This window comes from Vanellus vanellus, assembly GCF_965231255.1.
Source record: "Vanellus vanellus genome assembly, chromosome: 1".
Taxonomy (NCBI): Eukaryota; Metazoa; Chordata; class Aves; order Charadriiformes; family Charadriidae; genus Vanellus; species Vanellus vanellus.
The window spans coordinates 11,627,968-11,653,718 of NC_138905.1; the positions used below are offsets into that span (position 1 = coordinate 11,627,968).

Sequence of the window (25,751 nt, forward strand, 5' to 3'; positions counted from 1 at the left end):
GTTGGTTGTACATCAAGGGACTCTATAACAGTGTCTGGCCATTGCGGGTGTTAGAGCTCAATGGGTAGGCAAATGCATTCCCTAAATGTCTGAACAGCTAAGGACAAAAATACATAACTGAAAAAGAGAAAGAAAGAGGAATATCTCAGAATTAATTTGAGTTGAGTGACTGCAGCATTGTCCAGTAGTTGTTTTGCTCAGGACACAGTGCAAGGAGACAGTTATGTCTGTATGTATACACATATTGCAAGAAAAAGAAAAATATGTTTGTAATTAAAACCATACAAGCTAACTGGAGATGGAGGGCTTCCTTTATCACATGGGTTTTCCCATGCTTCGAGACTGGTGAAGGTTTTAAGGGTCAAAAAAGATAATTGGCAGCATGTTTTCTGGGTTTTCTTTCCACACCCCAAACGCATAGAAATGCACATTCTTTCTCTTTTATTTTATACTCACAACACTGACAGCCTGACAAGTCCCCCAAACTATTCATCTCTAATATATTGAGCATTCTTAAAAAGGGTGATGTATCAGAGACTTTGTGAAAGACAGTAGGGCTTGTGCTGTTGATAATTACTGAATACAGGTTGTTCACAGAGATATTTGTGATAAATGACACACAATCAAAATTAATTTTGATTAGTATACAGATATTGGAATTCAAATCAGTTGCACTTGTTTTTCTTGATTAATATCACTGTGAAATATAGTTTCTTTTGAAACTTTTTTGTAAAGTTTACTGTACTTCTATTTTTTTAGTGCAACAGTGAAATCTGTGGCTGTGAGAGAAACAGCATGGTAAGAATATGCTCACTTTATTAATATCTGGCAGATTATGAAAATTCACTCTTTCTCTCTAGATTTATATAAGACAAGTATTCTATCATTATTATTTGAGGGTTAATTTTACAGAAAACAGGACTTAGTCATTTGTGTCTTGAGAAAAAGAATAGGAGGGAAGGGGGTGAAAGAGGGTATAAAAGGTGAAGCAGTTGTTGCAAGAATCATTGCAATGAGGTTATGAGAACTGGAGGGAAGGAAAAAAATAGAGTAAGAGAATAGAGAACGATGTGAAGAAAAATGTGAGAAAAGTGTAATGGTAACCTTCAGAGCAAGGGGAGAATCCCGAGGAAAGGCAATAATTTAAAAAAAATAATAATAATAAAAAAAAAAAAAACAACAAAAACCCCACCAAACTGAGAAAAAGAACACTAGAAGTACCTTAGAAAAGGATAAATGCAAACTGAAAAGCACCAGAATATGTGATGTGCCCTTCAACAGTCATTAGTCATCCTCCTCTCCTCTGCTCCAGCCCGTTCAGGATTCGGGGATCCCGGAGCTCTGCTAGCACTCAGGAGAGCACAGCTTCAGGGGCAATCACAGTATCAGATTCTGCCATGTGCTTAAAAGCTTTCTCCGCTCAGGTCTTCCATGAATTCTTTTGTGGAGTGTGAAGATCATTAAATGCAGGAGTTACAGCAAAAAAGGGTACTCTGGGAGGTTATCTATTTGGCCTCCCTGCTATCTCTCCCATCTCTGACTGAAAGGATCTGTTACAAAGTGCAAAGCACAGGGAACTGGTGGGCTTCCCAGTCCTGCACCTGACATCTGGAAGAAACCCACTGCAGTCCTTGGCAAGTGAAAATGAGCATGACTAGCAAGCTGAGAGTCTGCCCTTAAGACTTTTGCCATTAAAAGCTGCAAATGGAAAAGGACTTTAAGCATGGCTGAAGCACACGAGAAGTTGTAGTCCCTTATTATGAGTTGAGGTTCAATTATAATCAGATTTAATAAGGATATAGCACTCAGAGCTAACAAAGTATTGAGCAAATATGAATTTACAAAGCGACTTTTATGAAATTAAGCCACAAATCAGCCTTTGATCTGAACAAACTTTTATAATACTGATAATGCTACTTATTATAGCTTAATATTGGCCCTTGGCTATGGGGTTGTGATTTAGCCTGAGCCACATAGATTTGAAGATACTTCTGAAGTGTTGAATAAAAAATAGTTTCTTACAGAGTGTTCTCTTGACAAATCCTTTCTGCAAAACATATTTTACTTTCTTATAATAGCATGTGGACTGTGTTATCCTTGACGATGGTGGATTTCTTTTGATGTCAAATCGGGATGAATATACACAACAGGTATGTATGTTTTTAAGGACAGAACATGAAACAAAATGGGAAGAAGTTTCAAGAGAAAAAAAATAAGATTTCACTCTCAACTTACCCAAAGAATTACTCTTCCAAATCACAAAAATTTTGGTGTATCAGAAATTCCAGTTATTTTGCTAGTCTTTTTCACAGTCTTATTTAATATGGTTCAAGATGCCATACTTCTGCCAAGTTGTGTTCTTTCTGCTCTGCCCTTAGGCTGCTGATGGACTTATGATGGTGAGGGCAAGTAGTATGGCATACACACACTTTCTTTCTCATATTCCTTGGGTTCTTCCTCAAGCAGGGTGGTCTCATTGGCAGTGCATTTAACAATTTCTGTCTAACTGGAGTTGTCCAACCAAGCTTTTGGGAGAGAAATAGTCAAAGAAAGAAATAAATACATAAGCAACACAACCTGATGAGTTGTTTACTTTTTTATGAGAAACATACTTGGAAATACTTTAACTTATCTCCATATATTCTTCTTCATCAGATTGGAAGATTCTTTGGTGAAATTGACCCTGGCCTGATGCGAAACCTGATTAATATGTCCCTGTATGCCTTTAACAAGTCGTACGACTATCAATCAGTCTGTGATCCTGAAGAAGAACCAAAGCAAGGAGCTGGACTTCGTTCTGCTTATGTGGTCAGTAGCCCCTTGGGAGGTGATTGACATTCCCTTAAAAGTGTGCAGGTGTTTATACAAATAGTATAATCTCTCTTCCTTTTTCCCAGCCTACGATAACAGATATCTTGCATCTCGGATGGTGGGCTTCGGCAGCTGCCTGGTAAGTGCAAGTCTGTCAGAAATCTGTATGTCCAAACTAGAATTAATTATTCTGTAGGTTGAGACTGTGTTAGTCTCTCCCCACCCCCGAAACTGCTCTGAACCCTTTGTTTCTGCAGTTTCTTCTTATGGTGAAAATTCTATGTCTCCAAACTCCTTGGAAAATTCAGCATTCTGTCAACAGTTGAGTTCAAAACTACTCTTGCCAGGTTTTGCAATTGTGTGTTCTGACTCCTCAAAATCAGGTTCAGGAAGCAGAGTTGGGATTGATGGTCTAACTCTGATAGGCAGGTGGGAAGGTTCAGGTGAAGTTATTACACTTAGAATTATTGGTCACTTGGTTCCCTGTTTCAGAATATCTTCTTTCCCTTTTTCTAGCAAGAAGTCTTAAGAAAATCAATTTCTGCTTTTCAGTGAATCATCTTACAAAAACACATGAAGCTTCTCTATTGCAAAATGTAAAGAAGTCTTGCTTCAGACTGCAGGAAAACCACTATGTTATCTGATGGCACAGTTCAGTTAAGGATTCTCATGTTAATTACTAGGGGTTTTTTTGAAATGGAATGTGGAAAGCACTACTGAACTACTTCAAGGAAGCAAATATATATAAAGCATTTTGGATAATTCTACATTCACGTATAGTCAGCATTTTCTAGCTGAAAGGGAAAAGTTGCTATATTTGGACTGTTGTGGAGTTTTGGGATTGACCTTGAGAGAGGCAGGATTGCACCGGTAGTTAAATTTATCTTTCACAATCACAATACTGGATATATTTTAAAACTAAAGAGACATTTAGGAGCTTTCTTTTCTTTTGACTTTGGTTTGTGCATTATTGATAATAGCCACAGAAATAATTTTACCTATTTCAGAGCCATGTAGCTAGATATCCCTACCAGCTACTTACCACAGCACCAAGTTGGGATGATTGGGACTGATGTGATACTTTTGCATTGGTGTGAATTGCACCCTTGGAGACTGTCTGTTCCTTTTTCTAAAGTTTCATGACGCTTTTTTATGTAATAATTACCAAGCTGGAATAAATTACCTATTTTATGAAGTTAAAATATACAGCAGCTGAACAAACATACAGTAATTTTCTCACAGATAGCACTATGAAGATTGTATGTTGGTCTTTATTGTTGTTTACATTTTGTTAACAGCAACAGCAAAAATCTCGGTTTTCTTGGACAACAGCAAACCTCAAAAACTGGAGATGGGCAATAATCCAGAAGAGAAACTTGAGCTCTTCTCAAGCAGAGAAACTTTAGTTTATCAGTGTTCGAATCAGGCTCAGTGGTCTGGATTCAATTTAGACCTGAGGTTTATTTTGTGTGATGTTTAACTTGAAAGCACCACATGAAAGTACTTTCTATGGATATGTTTTTAATGGAATCTAGGTCAGAAGCAGGCAGAGAAGGCCATTAAGCAAGCGGAGTGAAAAGGGTTGACCAAAAATGGATTCAGTGAGGCACCTGGCAAAAGCAAATGCAGAGAAATAAGAGAAACCAGGTTATTAAAGAAAACTATAGTGTTTCAGGCAACAATATGGGATAAAGGTGTGAGTGATAATTTTCAAAATTTATATGGGATGCATTAGCATTTAATTAAGAGAGTATGTATCATTTCTCCTTCATGGTCTTTTAACTCAGAAGATTTTACAGTTGTCCCAGGCTGCCTCTTTCACTCAATCGCCTATAAATTCTGTCAGGTCCTCACGAAGAATTACTACTTTCTGTCAGCAAATTGTGTCATTGTTGAATGACATCAGGTCCCTTCTCATCCATGACAGCTGGTGCACTGTCCATCTGATCATTCAAGGCACAAATCTGTGGATGTGAATCCAGAGCTCCTTCAGGCAACAATGCCACTGGAAAGGTGACAGGCAGACTCAGTTTCTTTACATATGGATCACGCTGGATGAGGAGAAAAGGAAAAAATATTGGAGGCTGAATAAAGTTATACAGTCCCTTCTCTCTGCAGAACAAACATTAGTGCAGAATGCGGCGAGGAGAGATCAGGTCATATTTGTAGGCAGAAGCAAACCTAAAATGTGATGACAGGAAACTACAACTTAAGAAAGTTTAAGCACAAGCAGGGAGGCAGGGAACTTAACTGCTGAGATTCCTGTTTTGACAGGTTGGTAGAGGAAAAGAGGGCTCTGTATGTGGCAAGCTGGTACTTGCTTCAAGTAAATAAAATAGGAAAAACATGATCGCGAGTGAAGAAAACTAATTTTAAATAAATGGAGCTCTTTAAGCTTAAGTGTTCGGCAACATCTGGGAGGAAAATATATTCTATACCTCAAGAGCAGGAATAGAGATGGTTTTAAAAGTCAACTGCTACAGTAATGATTTTTATAATATACTTGTAATATTCCAGTGTTCATCTCCTTCTCAGCAATTTAATGAGCCTTAATCAGTATAAACCATCTAATTCAGGAGCATTTTTCTGGAGCGTGTTCGAAAGGATTTCTGGTTAGTTTAAGTGTTAGAGAGATATCAACATGCCTCTTCCACCTCCCCCTAAGGTGTAAAAGGAGGACATGGATGGCATAATAACATTTCCATCATGTGACTTATGGTCACAAATGATAGCAAATCGCAACAGTAGAATAAAAGATTAGTGTGAAAGAAGACCTGGGAGAAAGTGTGGAAAGAAAACCAGAGTCAAATCCTAAGGTTTAAAGAAACACAACTTTAGTAACTAGCAAAAGTTATTAAGTTATTATAAGTTGATGCAGAATGCAAAGGCGGGGATTGGGAAAATAAAGAACGGCCCACTGTAGGAGAAGATCAAGTGCGAGACCACCTGAGGAACCTGAAGGTGCGCAAGTCCATGGGACCTGATGAGATACACCGTGGGTCCTGAGGGAACTGGCAAATCAAGTCGCTAAGCCACTAGCCATCGTATTTGAGAAGTCGTGCTGCTCTGGTAAGGTTCCTGCTGACGGGAAAAGGGGAAACATAAACCCTATATTAAAAAAGGGAAATAAGGAGGACCCAGGGTACTACAGGCCGGTCAGTCTCACCTCTGTGCCTGGAAAGATCATGGAGCAGATCCTCCTGGAAACTCTGCTGAGGCACGTAGAAAACAAGGAGGTGATTTGTGGCAGCCAGCATGGCTTCACCAAGGGCAAGTCATGCCTGACAAATTAGGTGGCCTTCTACGAAGGGGTTACAGTGGCAGTGGACAAGGGCAGATCAACTGATGTCATCTGCCTGGACTTGTGCAAAGCGTTTGACACCCTCCCACAGGATATCCTGGTCTCTAAATTGGAGAGACATGGATTCAACAAATTGACCACTCGATGGATAAAGAACTGGCTGGACGGTCGCACTCAAAGAGTTGCTGTCAACGGCTCGATGTCCAAGAGGAGAGCAGTGACAAGTGGTGTTCCTCAGGGGTCGGTACTGGGACCTGTACTGTTCAACATCTTTGTTGGCGACATGGACAGTGGGGTCAAGTGCACCCTCGGCAAGTTTGCCAATAATAACAAGCTGTTTGGGGAGGCAGACACGCTGGAGGGGAGGGATGCCATCCAGAGGGACCTGAACAGGCTGCAGAGCTGGGCCCAAGCCAACGTCATGCAGTTCAACAAGACCAAGTGCAAGGTCTTACATCTGGGTCGAGGCAATCCCAAACACAAATACAGGCTCGGCGGGGAATGGCTGGAGAGCAGCCCTGAGGAGAAAGACCTGAGGGTGCTGATTGACGAGAAGCTCAACATGAGCCAGCAGTGTGCAATCGCAGCCCAGAAGGCCAACCGTATCCTGGGCTGCATCAGAAGTGTGGCCAGCAGGTCAAAGGAGGTGATTCTGCCCCTCTACTCCACTCTCGTGAGACCCCACCTGGAGTACTGCATCCAGCTCTGGAGTCCCCAACATAAGAAGGACATGGACCTGATGGAATGTGTCCAGAGGAGAGCCATGAGGATGGTCCAAGGGCTGGAGCACCTCTCCTATGAGGAGAAGCTGAAAGAGTTGGGGCTTTTCAGCCTGGAGAAGAGAAGGTTCCGGGGAGATCTTATTGCGGCCTTCCAGTCCCTAAAGGGGACCTACAGGAGAGCTGGGGAAGGACTTTTTTCTAGGGCATGTAGTGATAGGACGAGAGGGAATGGCTTTAAACTGGAAGAGGGCAGGTTCAGATTAAGCATTAGGAAGAAAGTTTTCACTTTGAGGGTGGTGAGGCACTGGCACAGGTTGCCCAGAGGGGCTGTTGAGGCCCCATCCCTGGAGGTGTTCAGGGCCAGGCTGGACGTGGCCTTGGGCAACCTGGTCTAGTGGGAGGTGTCCCTGCCTATGGCAAGGGGGTTGGAACTCAATGATCTTCAAGGTCCTTTCCAACCTAAACCATTCCATGATTCTATGATTCTATGAAAAGCATAATTAACCGTGATGATTCTGTTGTTAATTATTCTTGTTTGAGTAATTTTTAAGGACCTAGTAAAACACAAAGATGGCAGAAAAGCCTTTAACAAATGTATATTGTCTTTCTATGTTCAGGTCTATCTTACAGCAGCTGTTTTTGAGCTTGAGTTTTCCACGTTTCCTTGAGGCAGGTAAGTCCAGAGAATGTTAGAGTCAACTTTGAGTGAAGTAGAAGGTAAGAATCTAGGCTGGGGGCCATATTTGGATCTCCCCATTACGCCTGTGACTTTAAAATGTCATTATTTATTTATTTATTTTCTTCTTTCTATCAGCTGACATGGAAGATGATGATTTCGGTGCTGCCCTGCCTAAAACAAGCTGTATCACTGAGCAAACTCAGTATTTCTTTGAAAACGATGATAAATCTTTCAGTGGGATTGTAGACTGTATAAACTGCTCCAGGTAAATTTCCTTCAATATAAATAATAACTTTTGGATATTTGTTTATTTAAAAAAAAATAATGACACTGTTATAAGAACAAATAATATATTTTAGATTAACTATACCAAACTTACTTAAGGAAGACAAAGAAGTATATAGGTAGTAAAATGATAAATTGTATTTTATTTGTATTTGTTTAGAATGAATTTTAATTGTAATAATTGAAGAATTATAGAAATACCTTAGTCAAGTTTTTGTTTTATAGTCTGTATATGTTCCATCAACATTGTATTTCTGTTACAGTTTATTTTCTTTTAATTTATTGTATGAACTTAAAAGCATTATGCAATATTCACAAGATTATTTTCTTTAACCTGTTTATGTATTAGAATTTTTGATGGTCAAGACATTATGCAGTTTATCTTCAAATTTACCTTCTAGTCCATAAGGCTCATGATTTAAGAGCTGTGGGTCTTATTAAGCAATCATGATGTTTTGTTTTGTGATTAAAATAATTACTCTTCGGGCACCATGTGCCTGTTCAAGATGATGTTAAATGTTATGTTAAAAAATAGGACACTTCAGAAACATAACTTGGACTCAATACTGTGTTTCATACAAAAGCCTGCTGGGTTGAAAGATTCCATACATTAGGAGTATCTGAAAATGTCTTAGAAATTAAAATTAACAGCCAGATTTTAAACTCCTTGAAGACAATATTTGAAGCTGGGAAAGAAAGACGGAGGACATTGGAGAATGGTGAATACTGCCAAAACACCCAGACATTTTTTCCCACTTCCACAGTTTCCTCCATGTATGTGTTTGTGTGGTGCCTGGTTGTGCAGAGAACTCGTTAAGCTGGGGTTTTTGGGTTTGGGTTTGGTTTTTGTAGGGTTTTGTGGTTGTGGGTTTTCAGAAGAGCTCTTTAGCTCAGGTTACTGAAAGACTACAGAAATTATTATGCTAATATTGCAAAAATAGTGCCACAGTGTGGGAATGAGTATGAAAGGACAATTTAAGATGCTTAAAACAACCAGATATGTAATCACAATATCAGTTATTTAATTAACAGGTATCTTGTCTTCTTATTGTACCCCATCAGTGGTACAAACTCATAATCTGTGAAATTTCAGAAATAATCTGATCAATTCACACCTAAGTAATAAAATTCTGCTTATATAGAATGGTAACCATCTCGAGGAAAAGACTTGCTTGTTGTTTTATATGCATATGAAAATATATTTAGAATCCACTAAAAGCAATTAAACTGTTAGACTGTCCTGAATTTACCTCTCTTTGGGAGGTAGAATACATTTATTAAAGACTAATAAACATTAAGATTTTTTTTTTCTCTGCTTTCCCTACTAACTTAAAGGTGTTTTGTGGAATTATATGTACATAAAAATACAACAAATACTCATTCAATACACAACATGTATAACCTAAACCTCTTTCTCTCCCTTCTTACAGGCAGGTTTATATTTATGTGTTGAGGTTTTGTTTGTTTATTTGTTTTTGTGAATGAGGGGTTTCTTAGTGTAATTAGGGGAAGAATCCAGGCTGAACTGATTTTATTTCTCAGTACAGCTACTGTTGTAGCAGTACAGAGCTAGATATTAACTCAATTAAAGTCATTTTATGCTCTTTCCCATTTTTTCCACTACTAAGTCTAGTTGAAAGGGGGAACCATAGAAATGTCAAAAAGATTACAAAATTTGTTATAAATGTTTCTTGCTGTTTGTTAATGGAAAAGATAAACAGTAACGGGCAGACTGAATCTGTGAAATTAGTTTATTTTTATTCCAATACTGTGTGCCCTTCTCAAATATGGATTTCCTTGCTTCATTTAAACACAGGCTTTTGTTGGCTTTTTTTCCAGACTTTATCATGCAGAGAAGATTTCAAACACCAATCTAGTATTCATTATTAGTGACAGCCAACTGCTGTGCCGCTCCTGTGACCCAAAGCCACTGATGCAAGCGGAGAAGCCGGGTATCCTTTAAAATCACGTTATTTAGTAGTGTGGAGTGATTTTTGGCTACGGTATACTGGAATATATTTGGAAAAAAATGACCTGTTTGTGCACATGTTAGTAGCATGGTTGCCATTGGAGTACTGGGAGCAGCAGATATTTGTGTCACAAATGATCTGAGGCAGCAGTCAATGAGGTAGAGAGCAAAGCTGTGATTTGTGGGGACCTAAACAGAAATGGGCTCACAGGAACTTAACGAAGTTTCCAAAAGGCAGATGCAAAGTGTTGGGTCCAGGACAGAGAAATGACATGCAGCTGCACAGGCTGGGGGCGGAGTGACTAGAAACAGCTTTGCAGAAAAGGACTTGAGTATCATGGTGGACAAGAAGTTGAACATCAGTTGGCACTGTGCATTGCAATAAAGAGAGCCAGTCATGCCCTGGGCTATGTTAGCAAGCGTGTAGTCAGGAGGTTGGGAGAATTGATCCATCCCATCTCTTCAGCACTGGTGAGACCACACCTGGAGTGTTGTGTACAGTTTGCGGCTCCCCAGTACCACAATGACATAGTGAAGGAAGTCCAGTGAAGGGCCACTAAGGTGGCTGGCATCTGGAGCACAGGACAGGCAAGGGGAGCCTGAGAGTCCTGGGTTTGTTGAGCCTTTAGAAAAGACGAGGGAATGTCTGTCTAGAGAAATAACAAAAAAGGGCAACGCCAAGATAAGAGTGTTTGGTCATGGAAAGTTGGGATGCTGCCCTGATGCCTGCAACACTGAGGTGAAGTGATGGAGGCACTTTAGTGTGTGCTCAGTGCCAATGAGAACTGCTCGCCTCTTGCGGAAACTGCTTTAACCATCAAAAGCCAGAGCTTACCCAGCTGCTAGCATAGAATTTCTTCAGAGCTGACAGGGGACACAGGTGGCATATATGCTAAGCAGAGCCCTTGCGACACATGCATTACAATTAAAAGCATGTGAAAGGTTACCCTAACTTGCAACCACCTTCATGCCAATCTCTACGCCCCTAGCCTGGTCACTCCATTAGATACCTGGAGGTGATTGTGATGGAAATGCATAAAACAAACATACGCATATTCTAGGCCAGGAGAAATTCACCTCAATTTTTCTCTGGTATATATGCTTGAGGATAGCATGCCAGAGATGGTAAATCAAATGATAATTTAGATTAATATGACAGAATATGGAAAATAATTAGTAATACCTTTGTCCATGTCAGGAAGTTAGTTGAGACAGCCTCTCCCGTTCCTGAAAGAAAAGTAGATGATGGTAGAGATGACTGTGTTTCTTTGGCACAAGCGATGCGTTCGTTGCCACATTAATAAAACTGGAATTCTACCTACGTTTGGGCTGAAAAGGAAGTTACATTGGGGTGGAAGCAATACCTATGTCATCAAAGAACTATGTAAACACAGCCTAATATTCTGATTGGCTTCAGTCCATGACAGTTTGATTAACTGTTGTCACTGTCTGAATTTATAGACGGCACTCGCTATGGAAAATAAGGCACGTTTGATGGGAAATGAGCACATGAAGTGCATTTCCTGGTGGGGCCCAAACCTTCTAGGAAGCAGTAAATGACCTCAAATGGCAGCCAGGGCAGCTGGGTGGGCTTACATTGACTACATGAACTATTTTATTTTTGTTCCAACTATGCAGTACTAAGCTATTCTCTCTTTTCTATAACTAAGGTACATTGTGAAATGCATATGTAGCATAGCATCACACGAGCAGACAGAACGACCTTTGGGTGCTATTCAGATGGTTGTTATTAGACTCTCCTTCCTTCTGGCTGATATAGCTTTGCTTGTGCACGTGGTCTTTTAGAATATTTCTATGTTTTGACTTCCCTTTCAGCTGGGCCCCGACAGAGGAAAGGGGAGGTGAGTCTGATAACATCTGAATGAAGGCAGATGTAGATCTGTAGAAGTAAGTTCCCTGTCCTCTTGCTTTGTCTTCCATTGGGCACCTCCACTCGTTGCGATGAGGCTGCTGCAGTACTCCACAGTCGTGCAGGAGTAGGATTCCTTCAGGGATAAGTTAGAACTGCTAAGATAAGTAAAGTTTTAGTGCTCATTTTTGATAAAGCACCCTAGCTTAGCTTTTGTGTGTGTAATACCAACAGTGGAATAAAAAAAGCTTAACACACCGAATGGTAATGTAAGCAGGTTTCAACAGAAGGTGGTTTTGCAGTTCGCCATGTCGTTGCCTTACAAGGATGCCGCAATGGTTTGTGTCCCTGGTTAACCTGTGGCAAATGCGAAGTATAGTATTTACATATAAATATCAGCAATTACAGATTTCAGAGATGTAAGCTAAAGCTTACTTCATGTTTACAGTTACCTAATTAGTAACATGTCACTGCTCCTGTTTCTATCCTGCTGTTCTGCTGGTAGTTTGGACAGCATTTTCTCTGTCTCCCTTCATCACTGAATGCTAATGAGTTCTGATTAGGTTTTCTGTCATTTACTATCAAAGCCTACAGTGGGATGATCTTGTCTGTGATATTTGGGATAATATAGGTGTACACGTAATAAAACCAGTAGTTCTTATAGGCCTTCACTGCAATATTCTGCCTGCACATAGCATTACTTTTCCAAACAGGCTTCCTCACTTTTGCTGTGTAACTATTTCAGCAGAACAACTCAAGGGTAACATATACTGTAACCAATAAGTACAATTGAGAGTTTACTATTTTATCAAATATTTTCTGTAATACTTGTGTGATGGTAATAAAAGCAATACAGAAAATCTTAAAAAAAACTCAGCTTTTATATTTATTTTGTGTACGGTTCTGGAAATACTGGTTCAAAAAAGTCATGCAGGATGTTTATTTCTTGATTAAAGCAGTGTAAAAAAAAAGGGTATTTGATTTTGATGTATCTGGAGGGTTGGATTGGTTTTGTTTTCTTTAATTTAAACAAGGAACTGAGACTATTGTTGTTTATTTCAGTACTGTCTGAATTAGCATAAAACTTCTCTTCTCCCACGAAAGAAAAAGCAGGATGTTAATCCTGCTAATGTACAATGCATGAAAAACAGTCACGGTCCTTAACCGGAGAAACAGATGAAGGGCCAAATCCCTGTGAAATGGTCAAACAACCTAGATACAGAAAAGGTCCTGATGTCTGTTTTGATGAAGCCAAACAGGTAAAACTGAATTTGTAAGACTTTAGGACTACCTTTAAACACAATTGTACAGCTGTTTTAGAAGAGCAGTGAAAACTATGTTTAAATGTCCCTTGGTGCCTGGTAACCTATCGATCACTAAACATACCGTTCATTCTAGACCATAGCCACTCTATTTCAAATTTCCCATGATTAACATAAAATAACAGCTGCTTTCTTATCTGCCTTTCCTATAACCATTGCACTTTCACACATGATTCTCACTAAAATAAAAGCCAACAGTGAGAATAAAACTGATGGTGTCTGTACAGTGCTGTCAAATTCAGTTCTTCAATGGCTTTCACAACTAGACGATAATCCTGTCTTAGAAGCAGTATTTTTATATTAGTGTTTGTGAATATTATTTAAGATGTTGTTAAATGATTAAAATATTTTATCTGGTTTGGGATGTTGTTCCTCTTAGAAATTCTGCAAATATATTGACCCTAGGTAACATTCTTAACAGTTATAAACTGCATTGCTTTACTGAAATCAGCAAAACTGTGGTGTTTGTATTGTATACATCAAAGGTTTGAAGGAGAAAAATTATAACTGTGCCACATATATAATTTACTTTTAATATAATCTCCGTGTTACCTTTTGAAATACTGTATGAAAGACAATATGTTGAAGTCAAATTGCTCAAAATAAATTTCAAGGCAAAAAGTACTGAACAGGGAAGTACCTGCCATTATGTAAAAAAAATTATTTTTAAAATGCATTTCTAATGCCTCATACCATTTCTGCAAATAAAAGATTGTCCAAAACTAGTGCAGTTAGTTGGTTATAATTGCTGTATACCAGGTTTTAATCCAGTATATTCTTTGATTTTCTTTCACAATTGGTGAGATGTCTGTCGCGTTAAAAAAGTCCAGACAGTTGGTTTTCAATGCATTTTTCTAGTAATCAAATGGTACTTTAAAAAGGAAATCTTCTTACTGGCCAACAAAGGTTAAACAAAGTTGAAAAATCATCCAAAAGCCATTTGGCCATGGTAAATATCCCAAATCCTCCTGATACGATTGTGTGTGAAAGTACAACTCTTGCTCACTAGCTTGATGTGCTAATCGGTGTGTAAGTCATGTGTTTTGTAACAGTGGATTGTTTTGGTTAAGTTTATTTGCAAAATTTGCTGTGAATCTCTTGCTCTTGGGTGGATGCTTTCACATTAACTCTGCTAACTGCCAGCAATCTGCATGATATCTCATCTTGTATGTCTTTTTTTCTGTGTTTTCTTTCCTTTCCTCTACTTGCTACTTTGCCCGTTATTAATAGGATCAGCCTATATGCACAACGAGTCGTGCCTCTGCCATGACGTCCGCTCCTATCTTCATTTTTCTGCAAGTTTTCATGTGGTGTGGATGGTCAGTTACTTTCTAATTTTTTGTTTTGTTCTTGGCTTAAAAGAATAGCAGACTTTTTACTTACTAAGCATAAAAAGGAAAACAGAATGAAGTGAGCCCCAAAAGCAACAATCTGGAGCAAATTATTCTTGCAATATTAAAGGAAATTAAATATGAGAAAACCCTGTCTGAAACCTTATAAATCAGAATTACAGAACACAAGGGCCTCTCCTATAGCAAATACAAAGACACGGGAACCTGTTGGGTTTATACGATTGGCACTTTTGAGATTGCACATGTACTAATTGAGTCAGTGTCATTCCCTTCAAAACATTTTTTCCCCTGTCCTTGTTGAAATGAAGCAGCAGAAGAAAGTTTTCTGCACGGAGACAAAGTTACGAAGTAATTAGAAGAGACTATAATACCCGTGAAAATAAAGCTGTATGTAGGGATAGCAAAGATGAGCGCTCTGTGTAAGAGTAATGGGACCGTTGCTATTAAGAAGAGTGAGGAGTTTTCACTGCATCTAAGTTAATGCAAATGTTAACAATGGAAGGTAATAGTGTGCACCGATTTGGTTAAACAATTAATTCAGTAAAGTCGTATTTTTACTTCTTAACTTTTTGCAACCTGAACATATTCTTTGCTGCGTTACAGCAGAAGGTAGGTTTTTTCTTCTAACTGAATACATGGATACATGAAGTCCTGCAGGTTGACTTAGTGCAGACTCCGGGGTTCATAGTGAAAGCCTTGGCATTTTAGGCTGTGTTGCATTTAATAGTGTGAGAGTGTGCACTACTGTTCTAGTGACATGTTTGCAAGGGAGCTGCCCGTCTAATGAGAATAAAATTCATGACCTTGTACATTGGAGGGGTTTCTGATCAATATTGTTACTCAGCAAACCACTAGAGGGAGATACTAACATATCTATCAAAGTAAAGCCAACTGAGAGACAGAAATGGAACCTTAGAGGTAATTTTTCAGTTAGTGTAGTAAAATATTTAAAATTGTAACCATTTAGAATACTCATTTTCTCAATAATTTATGTTCTCTTTATACTTGGCGGCAGGTTCCCTTAACCACTTGAACATCAGTTTTAAAAAAAAGTTTAAAGTTCTGTTTAACAGTTGTATTTGAGTAATTTTGAAATTTCCTATTTTGTATTTAAATGATCTAACTTCTAGCAAACCTAGGAACTTGCAAAACCGTGGCTGAAGGTTGTGATGAAGGTTGAAAGTCCCTTCCCCCGAGCCAGCTGTATTTCACATTAAAATCTAGAAGATTAACATCTCATGTTCTTACTCATGCAACTTGTTCTACAGTAACCTTATTTTAATTAAAAAGCTACTGTCCAATGTACGCAAAGCAGCAGAGACTCACCTTGAGCTGAATTCTTTATGTCCAAAATGGTCTTTTTGCTCAAGAAGGCAAACTAAAATACTGGGAAACCCATGGAATGTAATTTTAGCTGATAGACTTTTGGCAGGAGAAAGTTATAAAGGTAGTTTTGTTCATCCATCCTCTTTTAATAACTTTGTGATTTTTGAAATGGGTTCTCACTGGACATTAATCTGTGTAGTTTTATTAAAATCACTGAAGCCAACACAGACATAAACCAGCTGATCAGGTTCAATAATGGCAGCTTTTATTTTTATTTTTTTTTTTTTTAATCAGGGATAACAACATAGTCGTTATCACCCCCTTGAATAGCTTGCTCTTACTTTGTACATGCACACTGGTTTTGTTTGCCATCCCCAAGAATAAAGAGAAGAACTCTACAGGTTTTTAGCCCCTTCTGGGAATGTCTTATTACCATCAGCTCCCAGGGACATCGGTGGGAGCTTGGAGGGTGATTAACAGCCCGAACAACTGTATACATCTCGCTGGGACTGGCTGTATCCCTGATCTATGTGTGGGCAGCTCTAAAGTTTTAACAGCTTTATGCAGTAGTCCAGACAAAGGAGGGTAACACAACATTTATGAAAGACAATGCATTGGGACTTGAAATGAATCTTGAGTAAAAGCAAAGGTCTTCACCATGCAATATGACACATTTAAAACATATGCTTATAAAATGTATAACTTTGAGGTAAGCGGTTGATATCAAAGGCCAGATCAGAAACTTTTTGGCAGATACTGTTGTTTTATCCTTTTTATAGTCAGTGTAGCACAATGGGTTCTGATAAATGATTAAGGCTTCAAGACAAAGTTTTAGTACATGAAATAGTTATAGTGTACTTCTAAAGGAGTAACAAGTATGTTTATAGACTTAGACATGTATGTGTATATATACATATTTATATTTCCATGTGTGTCTTTAAAATTCTGGACCTGCACTGCCTTCAAGGAAATGTTGATATATAGCAATGAATATATGAGTTTGATACTTAACAGTGAATATATGGTTTTATCAAAGCATTTGTTTCCATTCTGCAAGTGCTGAATAATTTTAACAGTGTGTGATACTGTAAAATAACCCTTTCTAGAGTTATCATAGTAAGGCATGACATGTAGGAGATGACATTTGGATTTGACACTTGTCTACCTCAAGCATGCAAGGAAATTTGACATGTGACTTATTAATGCAAGAAATTTCTGATACACTTCTGATGAAATGAAACTGGCTAAAGAGGATTCTTTCCAATTTCATTTCCTATTTTTTTATGTCTTCAAAGAGAAATAATATACAGAATATTATTTTGAAGACAACAAAGAGAGGACATCCCCAACTGACCTGTTGGTTACTCAGGTTTTCTGTGTGACTAATGCAATAGTGAGTAATGTAACAGGCTGGAAAATTTCAGTGAAACTGCTTAAAAATAGTTCAGTGTCTAATTGTACTGGTGGAGGTAAAGAGACGATAAGGTAAAGATAGGACAAAATATTGCTATGTAATTTGTTATAAGGAATTTTATAAGAAATCTCAAAAATAACATTTACAGGAAACAGTTGAGAAGTTTTCTTAAAGCTCAGGCACTGGGAAACTGTTTTCAAAAAAGACATTTTGAAGACCATTCAAAACTGACGTTTAGCTCAATCTGGTTACAAATTAGTAATGGGATCCCACTCATTTCCATAAAATTGTTGATTCTTTAAATTTATGTAAATCAGCATGTAATCAGACTTTATCCTCCTTTTGTTTTTACATTTCTTGTAATTCTCACAACAGTTAAAGCACACAAGAAAATTACAATGTGCAATGCTGCGGACGAAAAAGTAATTTAGATAGGATTTACTGTACCTTCTTTGCCACTACTATTTTTATCTTGGCTTAGGACACAAAAGAATAACTGACTCCAGAAAGAATACTTAGAAATTGTTCTTGGCAGAACTGCTGGCTTACCACTGCAAATGGTCTACAAACCTCAGAAATTCAGTGTGACTTTGATCAATATGAGGTTAAAATCTTACCAACCTTGAAAAATGTGTATAAACCTTGTATACTTTTGTCTAGTACAGCTTAACTCTGTCATCCATAATAAGAAGATGCCTCTCGTGCGTGAGGCTTCCAAGACATTCTCCACTGTTGCGAAGCTATGAATCCTTTAAAAACTGCTCTGTGTAGTCTTAGGGAGTGAGCAATATATATCAAAACATTTCTTTTCAATCCAATAAGTATATTACCTAGTCTAACTGTTGAATGTAAAAGCAGTGCCCATAAATTGTGATGTAGTTTAAAAAAACCCAAACATCTCAAAAAGCAAATAGAAATGGGCAGCAGAGTGGAGTTTCTTTTTCAATAGTTGTAGGATTAATTCATCAACATAATTTACCCAATATTTTGTCTAATGCAGAGGTGGCATAAAAGCTGAGTACTGTATAACTCTATCTGTGGAGGTCCACCTGCTCTGCGTCCATACTGGATGTCATTTTCACTATAATGATATTTTCCCCTTCCTATTATGCGCAATTTTGTTTAAGACCTTCTTACTTTCCAGACATCTCCCCTCTATTGGAAAATTTTAAACCTCATGCTTTACTTTAGGCTATTTCTTCAAAGATTACTCTTCTAAGTAATCTCGGTGATAAGAATCTTAAATACCAAAAGGTAATACTGAGTGCTGTTCATTGAATTAATGTGAGAAGAAACCTTTACTGATAATTCTGTTTCTGATGGTATTTATGTGAGGAAGAAGCAACAGAGTTATTTTTAGGTGCTTTGAATAGAAATAAAGCTACATGACAAGATATAATGCAGATGCAAAAAGTGACAGAGCCAAACTAAATAAACCAGAAAGTTCAGTGCATCTTCAAATCTTCGCATCCTACTCCAAATCTGGCACAGCAGAGTTCACTTATGACTTACTGGTTGACCGGAAACCTTAGGAATTTTGAACTTGTAGAGTGCAATCAATTAAAAACAAAACAAAACAAACAAACAAACAAACAAAAAAAACCAAACCAAAAAACAAAGCCAAATTTATAGAACGAAATTATAAAGCTAACAGATGACAGAGACACAGAGACTTGTCTGGAAATGGCTATTATTGATAAGAACAGTAGCTAACGTGAACTATTTGCTTTAGGATAGAATGAAAACTTTTTTCTTTTTTCTTTTTCCTGAAGAACTTAAATGTTGGGGTTTGTTGGTTTGGTTTTTTTTTACATCCAAGTTTATGAAGGAGACTGTTGGCGAATGCTGTAATACCTGATGATGTATTGAGTCCAATTTCTTTGCTTCCTCTGATTTTCCATATATTTATTCCAAACTGATTTTGATTCATCTGACCTCTCTGCCTAAAAGGATGCTTTGTATGTAGTGGAATCTTATTCAAGTCTTCACCCCTTAAAACTGGCACAAAGAGCTCATTGAAGTTGTTCGCTATGCCCTGTAATCCCCAAGTTCCCTCCTTACATCTCTGTTATCAAGCAGTTTCCCTAACTCCGTATTTGGCTTTGTGATTTTTATTTATTCAAAACTTTCTACTATCATTTTCAGCATATTTTGCAGGGAGGTCATTAAAAATTCTTTATCAGCCCTTCTAATTTCCTGTTTATATCTAATCTGCCATTTTTATGTGCTTTCCCATTCTTGCTCATTTGAGTAAGCTTGATTTCTTAAATACTGACCTTTTCCCTATGAAAGTGTACTCGATTTCCCTACTGATTCATGCAGGGGTGTTTCTTTGGGGTTTGGGGTTTGTTTGTTGTTTTTTTTTTGGGGGGAGGGGTGTTGGTGTTTTTTCATTTGTTTTGAGGTTGGGTTTCTGGGGGAGGGGGGTGGTGGGAGACTGGTTGTTCTAACTGTGGCATTCATTTGACCTGGATATCTGATGCAATATTTCTAAATATTTTTCTGGATACTCGTGAAGGACTTACTTTTTGAGACTATGCTTCCTGGGTTTTTTGTGCTTTATGGTTTTTTTTGTTTGATTGCTTATTAAGGATTTTTTCCTGTTTTCTTGGGTTTGGGGTTGTTTGGGTTTTTTTAACTGGTTTTGGTAATTTTCCTTTCTTGAAATTGGTATCTTTTATTTTGGTCTCTCACACAACAATGCTAAATCCTATTGCATTGTGGTCTACGGAGCTACTAGAGTTATGCAGAGCAGTTCTCTGCTAATAATTTTGAAGAGGAGCCCAAGCACCAAAGACTGTTTGTCCCAAAAGGCGGTCATTTGTCATATTCAAAAATGGGATGTCTACATCTCGTTTTGATAAGACATTGATCCAGTCTCTATGTGGCTTCTCTAATCTCGCATAACATTTCATAATTGATATTGACACCTTAATCAGGTGGTCAGCAGTGCAATCCTACTGTTACATTTTTATTATTAGACTCTGAAATTTCTTACAATGGAGATTCCACCATACTTTCCTTTTCCTACAATACTTCTATGCTATTACACTTTGCATTATCCTTTACATACTGCCTTTCCACTGTATGTCTTACACTGCCATTCTTACAAAGTTGGTAGCCTGACAATGCTCTCTCCTGCTGATTATTCTCCTTCCACCAGGTTTCTGATATGTGTATTATTTTGGAATGGTTCATTGATGACTTTTATTCATTACTCCATCTTAATTTTACGTTCCTAGCATTGATGTAGTAGCACTTGAAAGTTTTGCTTAAGGATATGACAATAAATTAAAGGTCTTTTACTGACCCTTTTTTATTTATCCTGATTGTACTTTTTATCCCCAAACCCCACAAGCTTTTCTGAGGCACACTGGATATTAGTAATATATGCCTCAGTGGCATGACAGCCTGAACCAGGAGCTGCTCCATGCTTGTTGGCTTTCTTCTGCTTTCTGTTCTGAAACCTTTTCAATTTCTGTGCCAGCAGTCGGGCTCTGTTACTGTTAAGGTGTAGTCTGTCCTTCCCTGCACATGTTCCTCCTGTTCAAGAAGTTGCCCCAGTTCCTAATACACCTAAGTCTCTTCCCACCTACACCGCTGACTTGGCCTTGGAGGCTCAGACACTCATGGAAAATTGAAAGTGTCTTTTTATACTATGCGTACAGACTGGTAGTCTGAAAACAAGAGGAAGACCAATTATTTTCAGCCTTCAGAGCTGCCCGTGAGTCTCAGACTCGGTAGGCAGAGCAGTGCAGGGGATGGCCGGAACATTGTCCTGGTGTTTTAGGCAGCTAAACATAGATTGTAGCAGTTCTGAGAAACAAGAAGGTGTAAAGATATTACAGAGTCCAGAAGAGGTATCAAATGTATTTCAGCCAGACTAATGAGTAAGCCCATAATGTGAAAGCTGTTATGCCTTGTAGGCAAAGTGGGACCCAATAAGAGCAGTTAACGGTAAAGAGGAATTGGGAAAAGAGGTGGGATTGCTGTCTGGCATCATGAACAGTTAGGTCCACTGATGTGTGACAGAGCAGTGCAGCTTAGAGCCCACGAACTGGAAGGTGTCTTCTCTACAGATTGCGTCAAACATGTACAAAAGGCCAGCAGAAAATTTGGTTCTCATACATGAATACAGCATCAGAGACAGAGAAAGGATTTTCATTCTCTTTCATCATATCTTCACCTGCAGAACATACTCCTTTTAATGTGTGATCATGTTGATGAAATGGACATGAACATATTCTGGTATTTGTTTTCTAATCTTAAAAAATTATCTGTTTTTCCATCTTTCCTTGCAATAAATTGATACTTAAAATCTCCAAATTGGTGTAATTTTAAGGAATATGGGGTTTACTGAGACCCCTAGGTATATCCCATAGCATTTCTTGTTTGATTGTTTAAGTATCCCACCTAGTTCACAAGTCACCGCAGTAAGCCTTGTAAGTATTTAGTCCTCCCATGATTATAGTTAATGTAGGAATGCCACTTTTTGTATCAAAAATCCGACAAACGTCCAGGAATTATTTTGCTGTTATTGTAGGAAAAAATGACATATATAAGACCAAAAGGATGCCTCAAGGCTAGTTCAAAATCTCAAAGACTAAAATGTAGATTACTTCTCAGGAAGTTTAATTTTAATTGATGTTAAATGATTTCTTCTTTTCTTGTCAACAGGAAGATTCGGCTGACTGCGGTGGTGTCTCTGGTCTGAGTCCATCGCTGTGGTCTATGGTAGGAATTCAGTTGGTCCTGCTTTGGCTGTTATCTGGCAGCAGACACTGCCAGTTATGACCTTGCTAAACCAAAACCTGCGTAACTTAATCAAGACCCGGCCAAAACAATAGCCTCAGTTTCATTTTAAAAAGGGTCAGCTACTCAGACAGCAGCAGAAGAGCAGTGCTCGTGTCTGGTTATCACTCGTTGTGAGACTCATAAAGGCACCCACGGTGGCTGCATGTTGGAGTGTCGGATACTTAAACGTGTGTGAATGCTGCATCATCTATGCCATCCAAACAGAATTCTGTACGTGCTCCATTGGGGAATCTAAGATTATTTTTTTCGTTTGTTTGTTGTTGTAATCTTGATGACTTCATGTAAAAGGGCTCCCCTGACAATAGCTTATGTATATGACTTTCATTTCTTTTAAGCTTTGGATATCTTGAAGATTTATATTCTTTTACATGAACTGTTATGTAAAAAAAAAAAAAAAAAAAAGAGGAAAGAAAAAAGAAAACATACTCCCCAATATACACTACTAGCACCATGATGGCTGCTTTGAACATCAGTTTTGTCCAAACTAGTAAAGTAAAATGAAAATATTGGCTAGTCTTCATCAGAAGTTCAGCATGACTGGAATGCTTTATGATGAGTCATTTATTCTTCCAAAATGAATCATTTAGCCAGCTAAGTTTCGGTAGGTTGGTAAATTGTTAGTTTAAAGAAAGGAGGGAAAGAAGGAAGGAAGGAGAGAAAGTTCTGTTTTTAAAAATGTAAAGGTGCTTGAGAGTTTAACGAAAAAGTGATTCTCATCTTAAACTTGGTGTCACCTTCTGTCAGAAAAATTTTAATTTCATTGTAATATTCACCTCCTTTTCACAATGCAGTTATATATAAAGCTAGTCGAATCCTTCAAAGGCTCAAACAAAAAAGCTTGTGAATAAAAGATGTCTTTGTGATATTTGAACGTTGGTTTCCAAGGGTATTTTGCATGATGATGATGCTATGTTATTGTTTTTCAGTTTGTTTTCTTTGATGGTAGAGTATAGTCCATTGAAAAGGTAACTGAGTGATTCTTTTATTGTGTGAGAAACTGAACATTGCAATGTGTTGCAATCAAATCATATTAAATTATATTACAAAACAGAGCTCTGAATATACTGTGCAATGGAAAAGCTGAGAAAATAGGGTAAATTTAGCTATCGTAACAAAAGGGTTGAGTTGAATTTTTTACAAAGTAGCGATCTCACATGAAAACCTGTGTACAGATATTTTAAGTATATAAAAATCAGATGTAACACATTTATTTTTGGAAGTATATGTTCTCTAAGGTTCATATCAGGTTCCCCCTTTGTTTCCTTCGTATAGGAACACCCATAATATGAAAACTTCTGCTGTTGCTATTTATTATTGAAAATAGCATATTTAACAGCAAAATGTCCTGATTGCTGAGATTAGAAAAAAATCTAAACAAATGGGGAGCCTCGAATCTATCTGTATGCACATTGATACTTGATTGTGAATAATAATTTTAGAAGTTGTTTTTATACAACCTCATTGGTGATACAGATTGGTGCAGTAAATTACAATATTACAGTGTAGCATAGTGTTGATGCAAAATATGATTTGCGCTTTTTTTCTAGTTTTCAGAACTAAACAGTATTGCAAGACAGCTAAACCAATGAATGTGCAACTCTGCTGGTATTGTACAATTCTGCTAACAACTGCAATATGCAAATACTAACACGGCACATTACACTAGCTCTTTAAAAAAATAAGACAATGCAAAGCATTGGTATGTATATGCTGGCAATTGATTGATATAATTTTGATCATGCCAAAAGCTTAAAGAAATAATTGGGCATGCGTTAATATCCTATGAAAACTGAAGAAGCTACTCGAAGCCGTGGCATGGCTTAAAAGATCAGACGTCTAGTGTAGCTGTACCCATGGCTGGTTCGTTGTTTTTCTCATGTACCTTGGTTCCAGCTATGTATTTTCTCATGTTTGGGAATACAGTGAGTGAAAAAAAGAAAACCTGACCTTTTGTTCAGCGATCGGATTTAGCTCTTTAAAAAATATCTCTCGTAAAGTCATGGGGTTAAAAGTACAATTAACTGTGTTGGATGACTTCAGGTCCTCCTCAGGGAAGGTGAGCTAATTTTAACAATACGGGTGAAGATAATCTTGGAGCTCTTCCTTCCAGTCATATTACTGCACTTCTCTTCACCCTGTCACCAGTTACCACCTGATAAAAAATTGGTTTGAGTCTTTCTAACGCTGAGACTGCATCCTGTGTTTTTCCTTAACATGTTCAATTGAAACTTTATGGGAGAAACAAGTTTTGTAAGATTAGGCCAATACTTACTACACTCGCAGCTTTTACACTACGATTAATTAAAATACATGTTAGTTTGCATTTTGCTCTTTTAATTTCTTGAAAGATTGTCCGTATATTAAGTTCTTTATAGTTTTCACTTAGCTTCCCAAAAGAAACCCTTCATGGAAAAGTTACATTATTTAACATTTTGGAACAAGTTGCTTATGCTGGTAGGCCATATTTTGTGCGTTACCTAATAAACGTATGATTAGGGTCTGTAGGCAGAAAGAAAGATTGCACAAAGCCCTCCTGCCACAGAAAGCAACCATGGCTTTTGCTTTCATCCCACTTCCCTTAGAGTGCTCAAATGCAAAAAGGAGGGAGAAGCCCAGGCGATGCAGACACATCAGCCTACTTGGGTTATCCAAAGAGCAAAATGTCCTTTGTTCCTCTCCTCTGCTCCTCTATACGACCAGAAGACTCATGTTTCTGTATAAACACTTAACCTTCCAGCCGTTATTCCTGTCTGATAGAAAACTCAGGAACTGGTCCTTCCAGAAGGGATTAGTACTGTCCCCATAGAACTCAATACTTTAAAAAGGGAAAAAAAAAAAAAAAAAATGGCTTCTTTTTTGCAGAAAGCAATATATATTTTGATTATATCCAAATGATGGTCAAGGTTTTTTAAAACGCACTTCCTAGATATCTGTAACAAAACACAGTTCGAAAATGCAATGTGAACTTTAGCTGTCTCAAAATGTGAATACCAATCTGTTACAAATAACTTGCATGAATAAATACATATTCTCATGCAGAAGAATATCCTCACTCTCGCGTAATGCATAATAGTCTTCTCTTGTCTTTGAGAGAAGAAACTTGATCTTAGGCTTTAAATTGAGACATTTTCAAATTACAATATGTTGTAAAAAGTATTTTTTTTTAAAGCCGAAGCTCTGTTGATATTTGCTCTGATCCTTTAAATAGCACTAAGGGAACTGTTGGGACTGTTTCAGTTTACACAGAAGTCATGCAGCCTATTGTATATCTGACAAATAACCACCATTAAAGTTGTTACAGCATGGTACTGTGCAAAACATGATCTGAGGACTTAACATGAAAGGTTTCTTTCTAGTTTTTCATTTAAACAACCAGCATTACTGCCAAAACACTGACCGTGGTCCATATTTGTAACAGGTTTTTAACATGACATAGCAGGTTTGATTGACAAGATTTTTAGGTCCTCTACCTTTTAGTATGATCTTTTTCATGTTTCTAATGCTTGAGGCTTTACTGCTTAACTGACGAAAAAACCGTGTTGCTGCCATTTGTAAGTTTTCCTACAATATTCCTTTTACTAACTTAAAAACTGGCCTTACCGGGTTCAAATAGGCAGTACCCCTTTTAAGTGACCTTTGCAACCCAAGTGTTACTTGCTGTGGTTGAGAGTTTTTCAGTATCACTGAAGAGACATTAAGACCTTTTGTTCCCACTAATACTTAAGCTCAGAAAACGTGCTTAGTAAGTCTTAATTTCAAAACACAACCTCAGTCCCACCGGTCCTAAAAATTCAGATGCTCGCACACTGGTTATTAAGAGGTATATTAATGCCTACAAGGCACTGCAAAACACTCGGGGTTTTTTGGAATGTTGACTAAATGTGA

At 37.8% G+C, this 25,751-nt stretch overlaps 1 protein-coding gene across 5 annotated transcripts in view; it reads left to right on the forward strand.

Moving 5' to 3' along the window:
* CACNA2D1 (calcium voltage-gated channel auxiliary subunit alpha2delta 1) overlaps positions 1-22,813 on the forward strand; it is a 437,732-nt gene extending 414,919 nt beyond the window's left edge. For all 5 annotated transcript variants that reach the window (XM_082498408.1, XM_082498409.1, XM_082498410.1 and 2 more), the window contains 9 exons: positions 760-798; positions 2,079-2,150; positions 2,656-2,808; positions 2,898-2,950; positions 7,452-7,507; positions 7,649-7,778; positions 9,638-9,750; positions 12,814-12,896; positions 21,729-22,813. In XM_082498408.1, the coding sequence (XP_082354534.1) occupies positions 760-798; positions 2,079-2,150; positions 2,656-2,808; positions 2,898-2,950; positions 7,452-7,507; positions 7,649-7,778; positions 9,638-9,750; positions 12,814-12,896; positions 21,729-21,845 (816 nt within the window). In that variant the 3' untranslated portion in view covers positions 21,846-22,813. The remainder of the gene's footprint in view (positions 1-759; positions 799-2,078; positions 2,151-2,655; positions 2,809-2,897; positions 2,951-7,451; positions 7,508-7,648; positions 7,779-9,637; positions 9,751-12,813; positions 12,897-21,728) is intronic.
* The last annotated feature ends 2,938 nt before the right edge of the window (positions 22,814-25,751 follow it).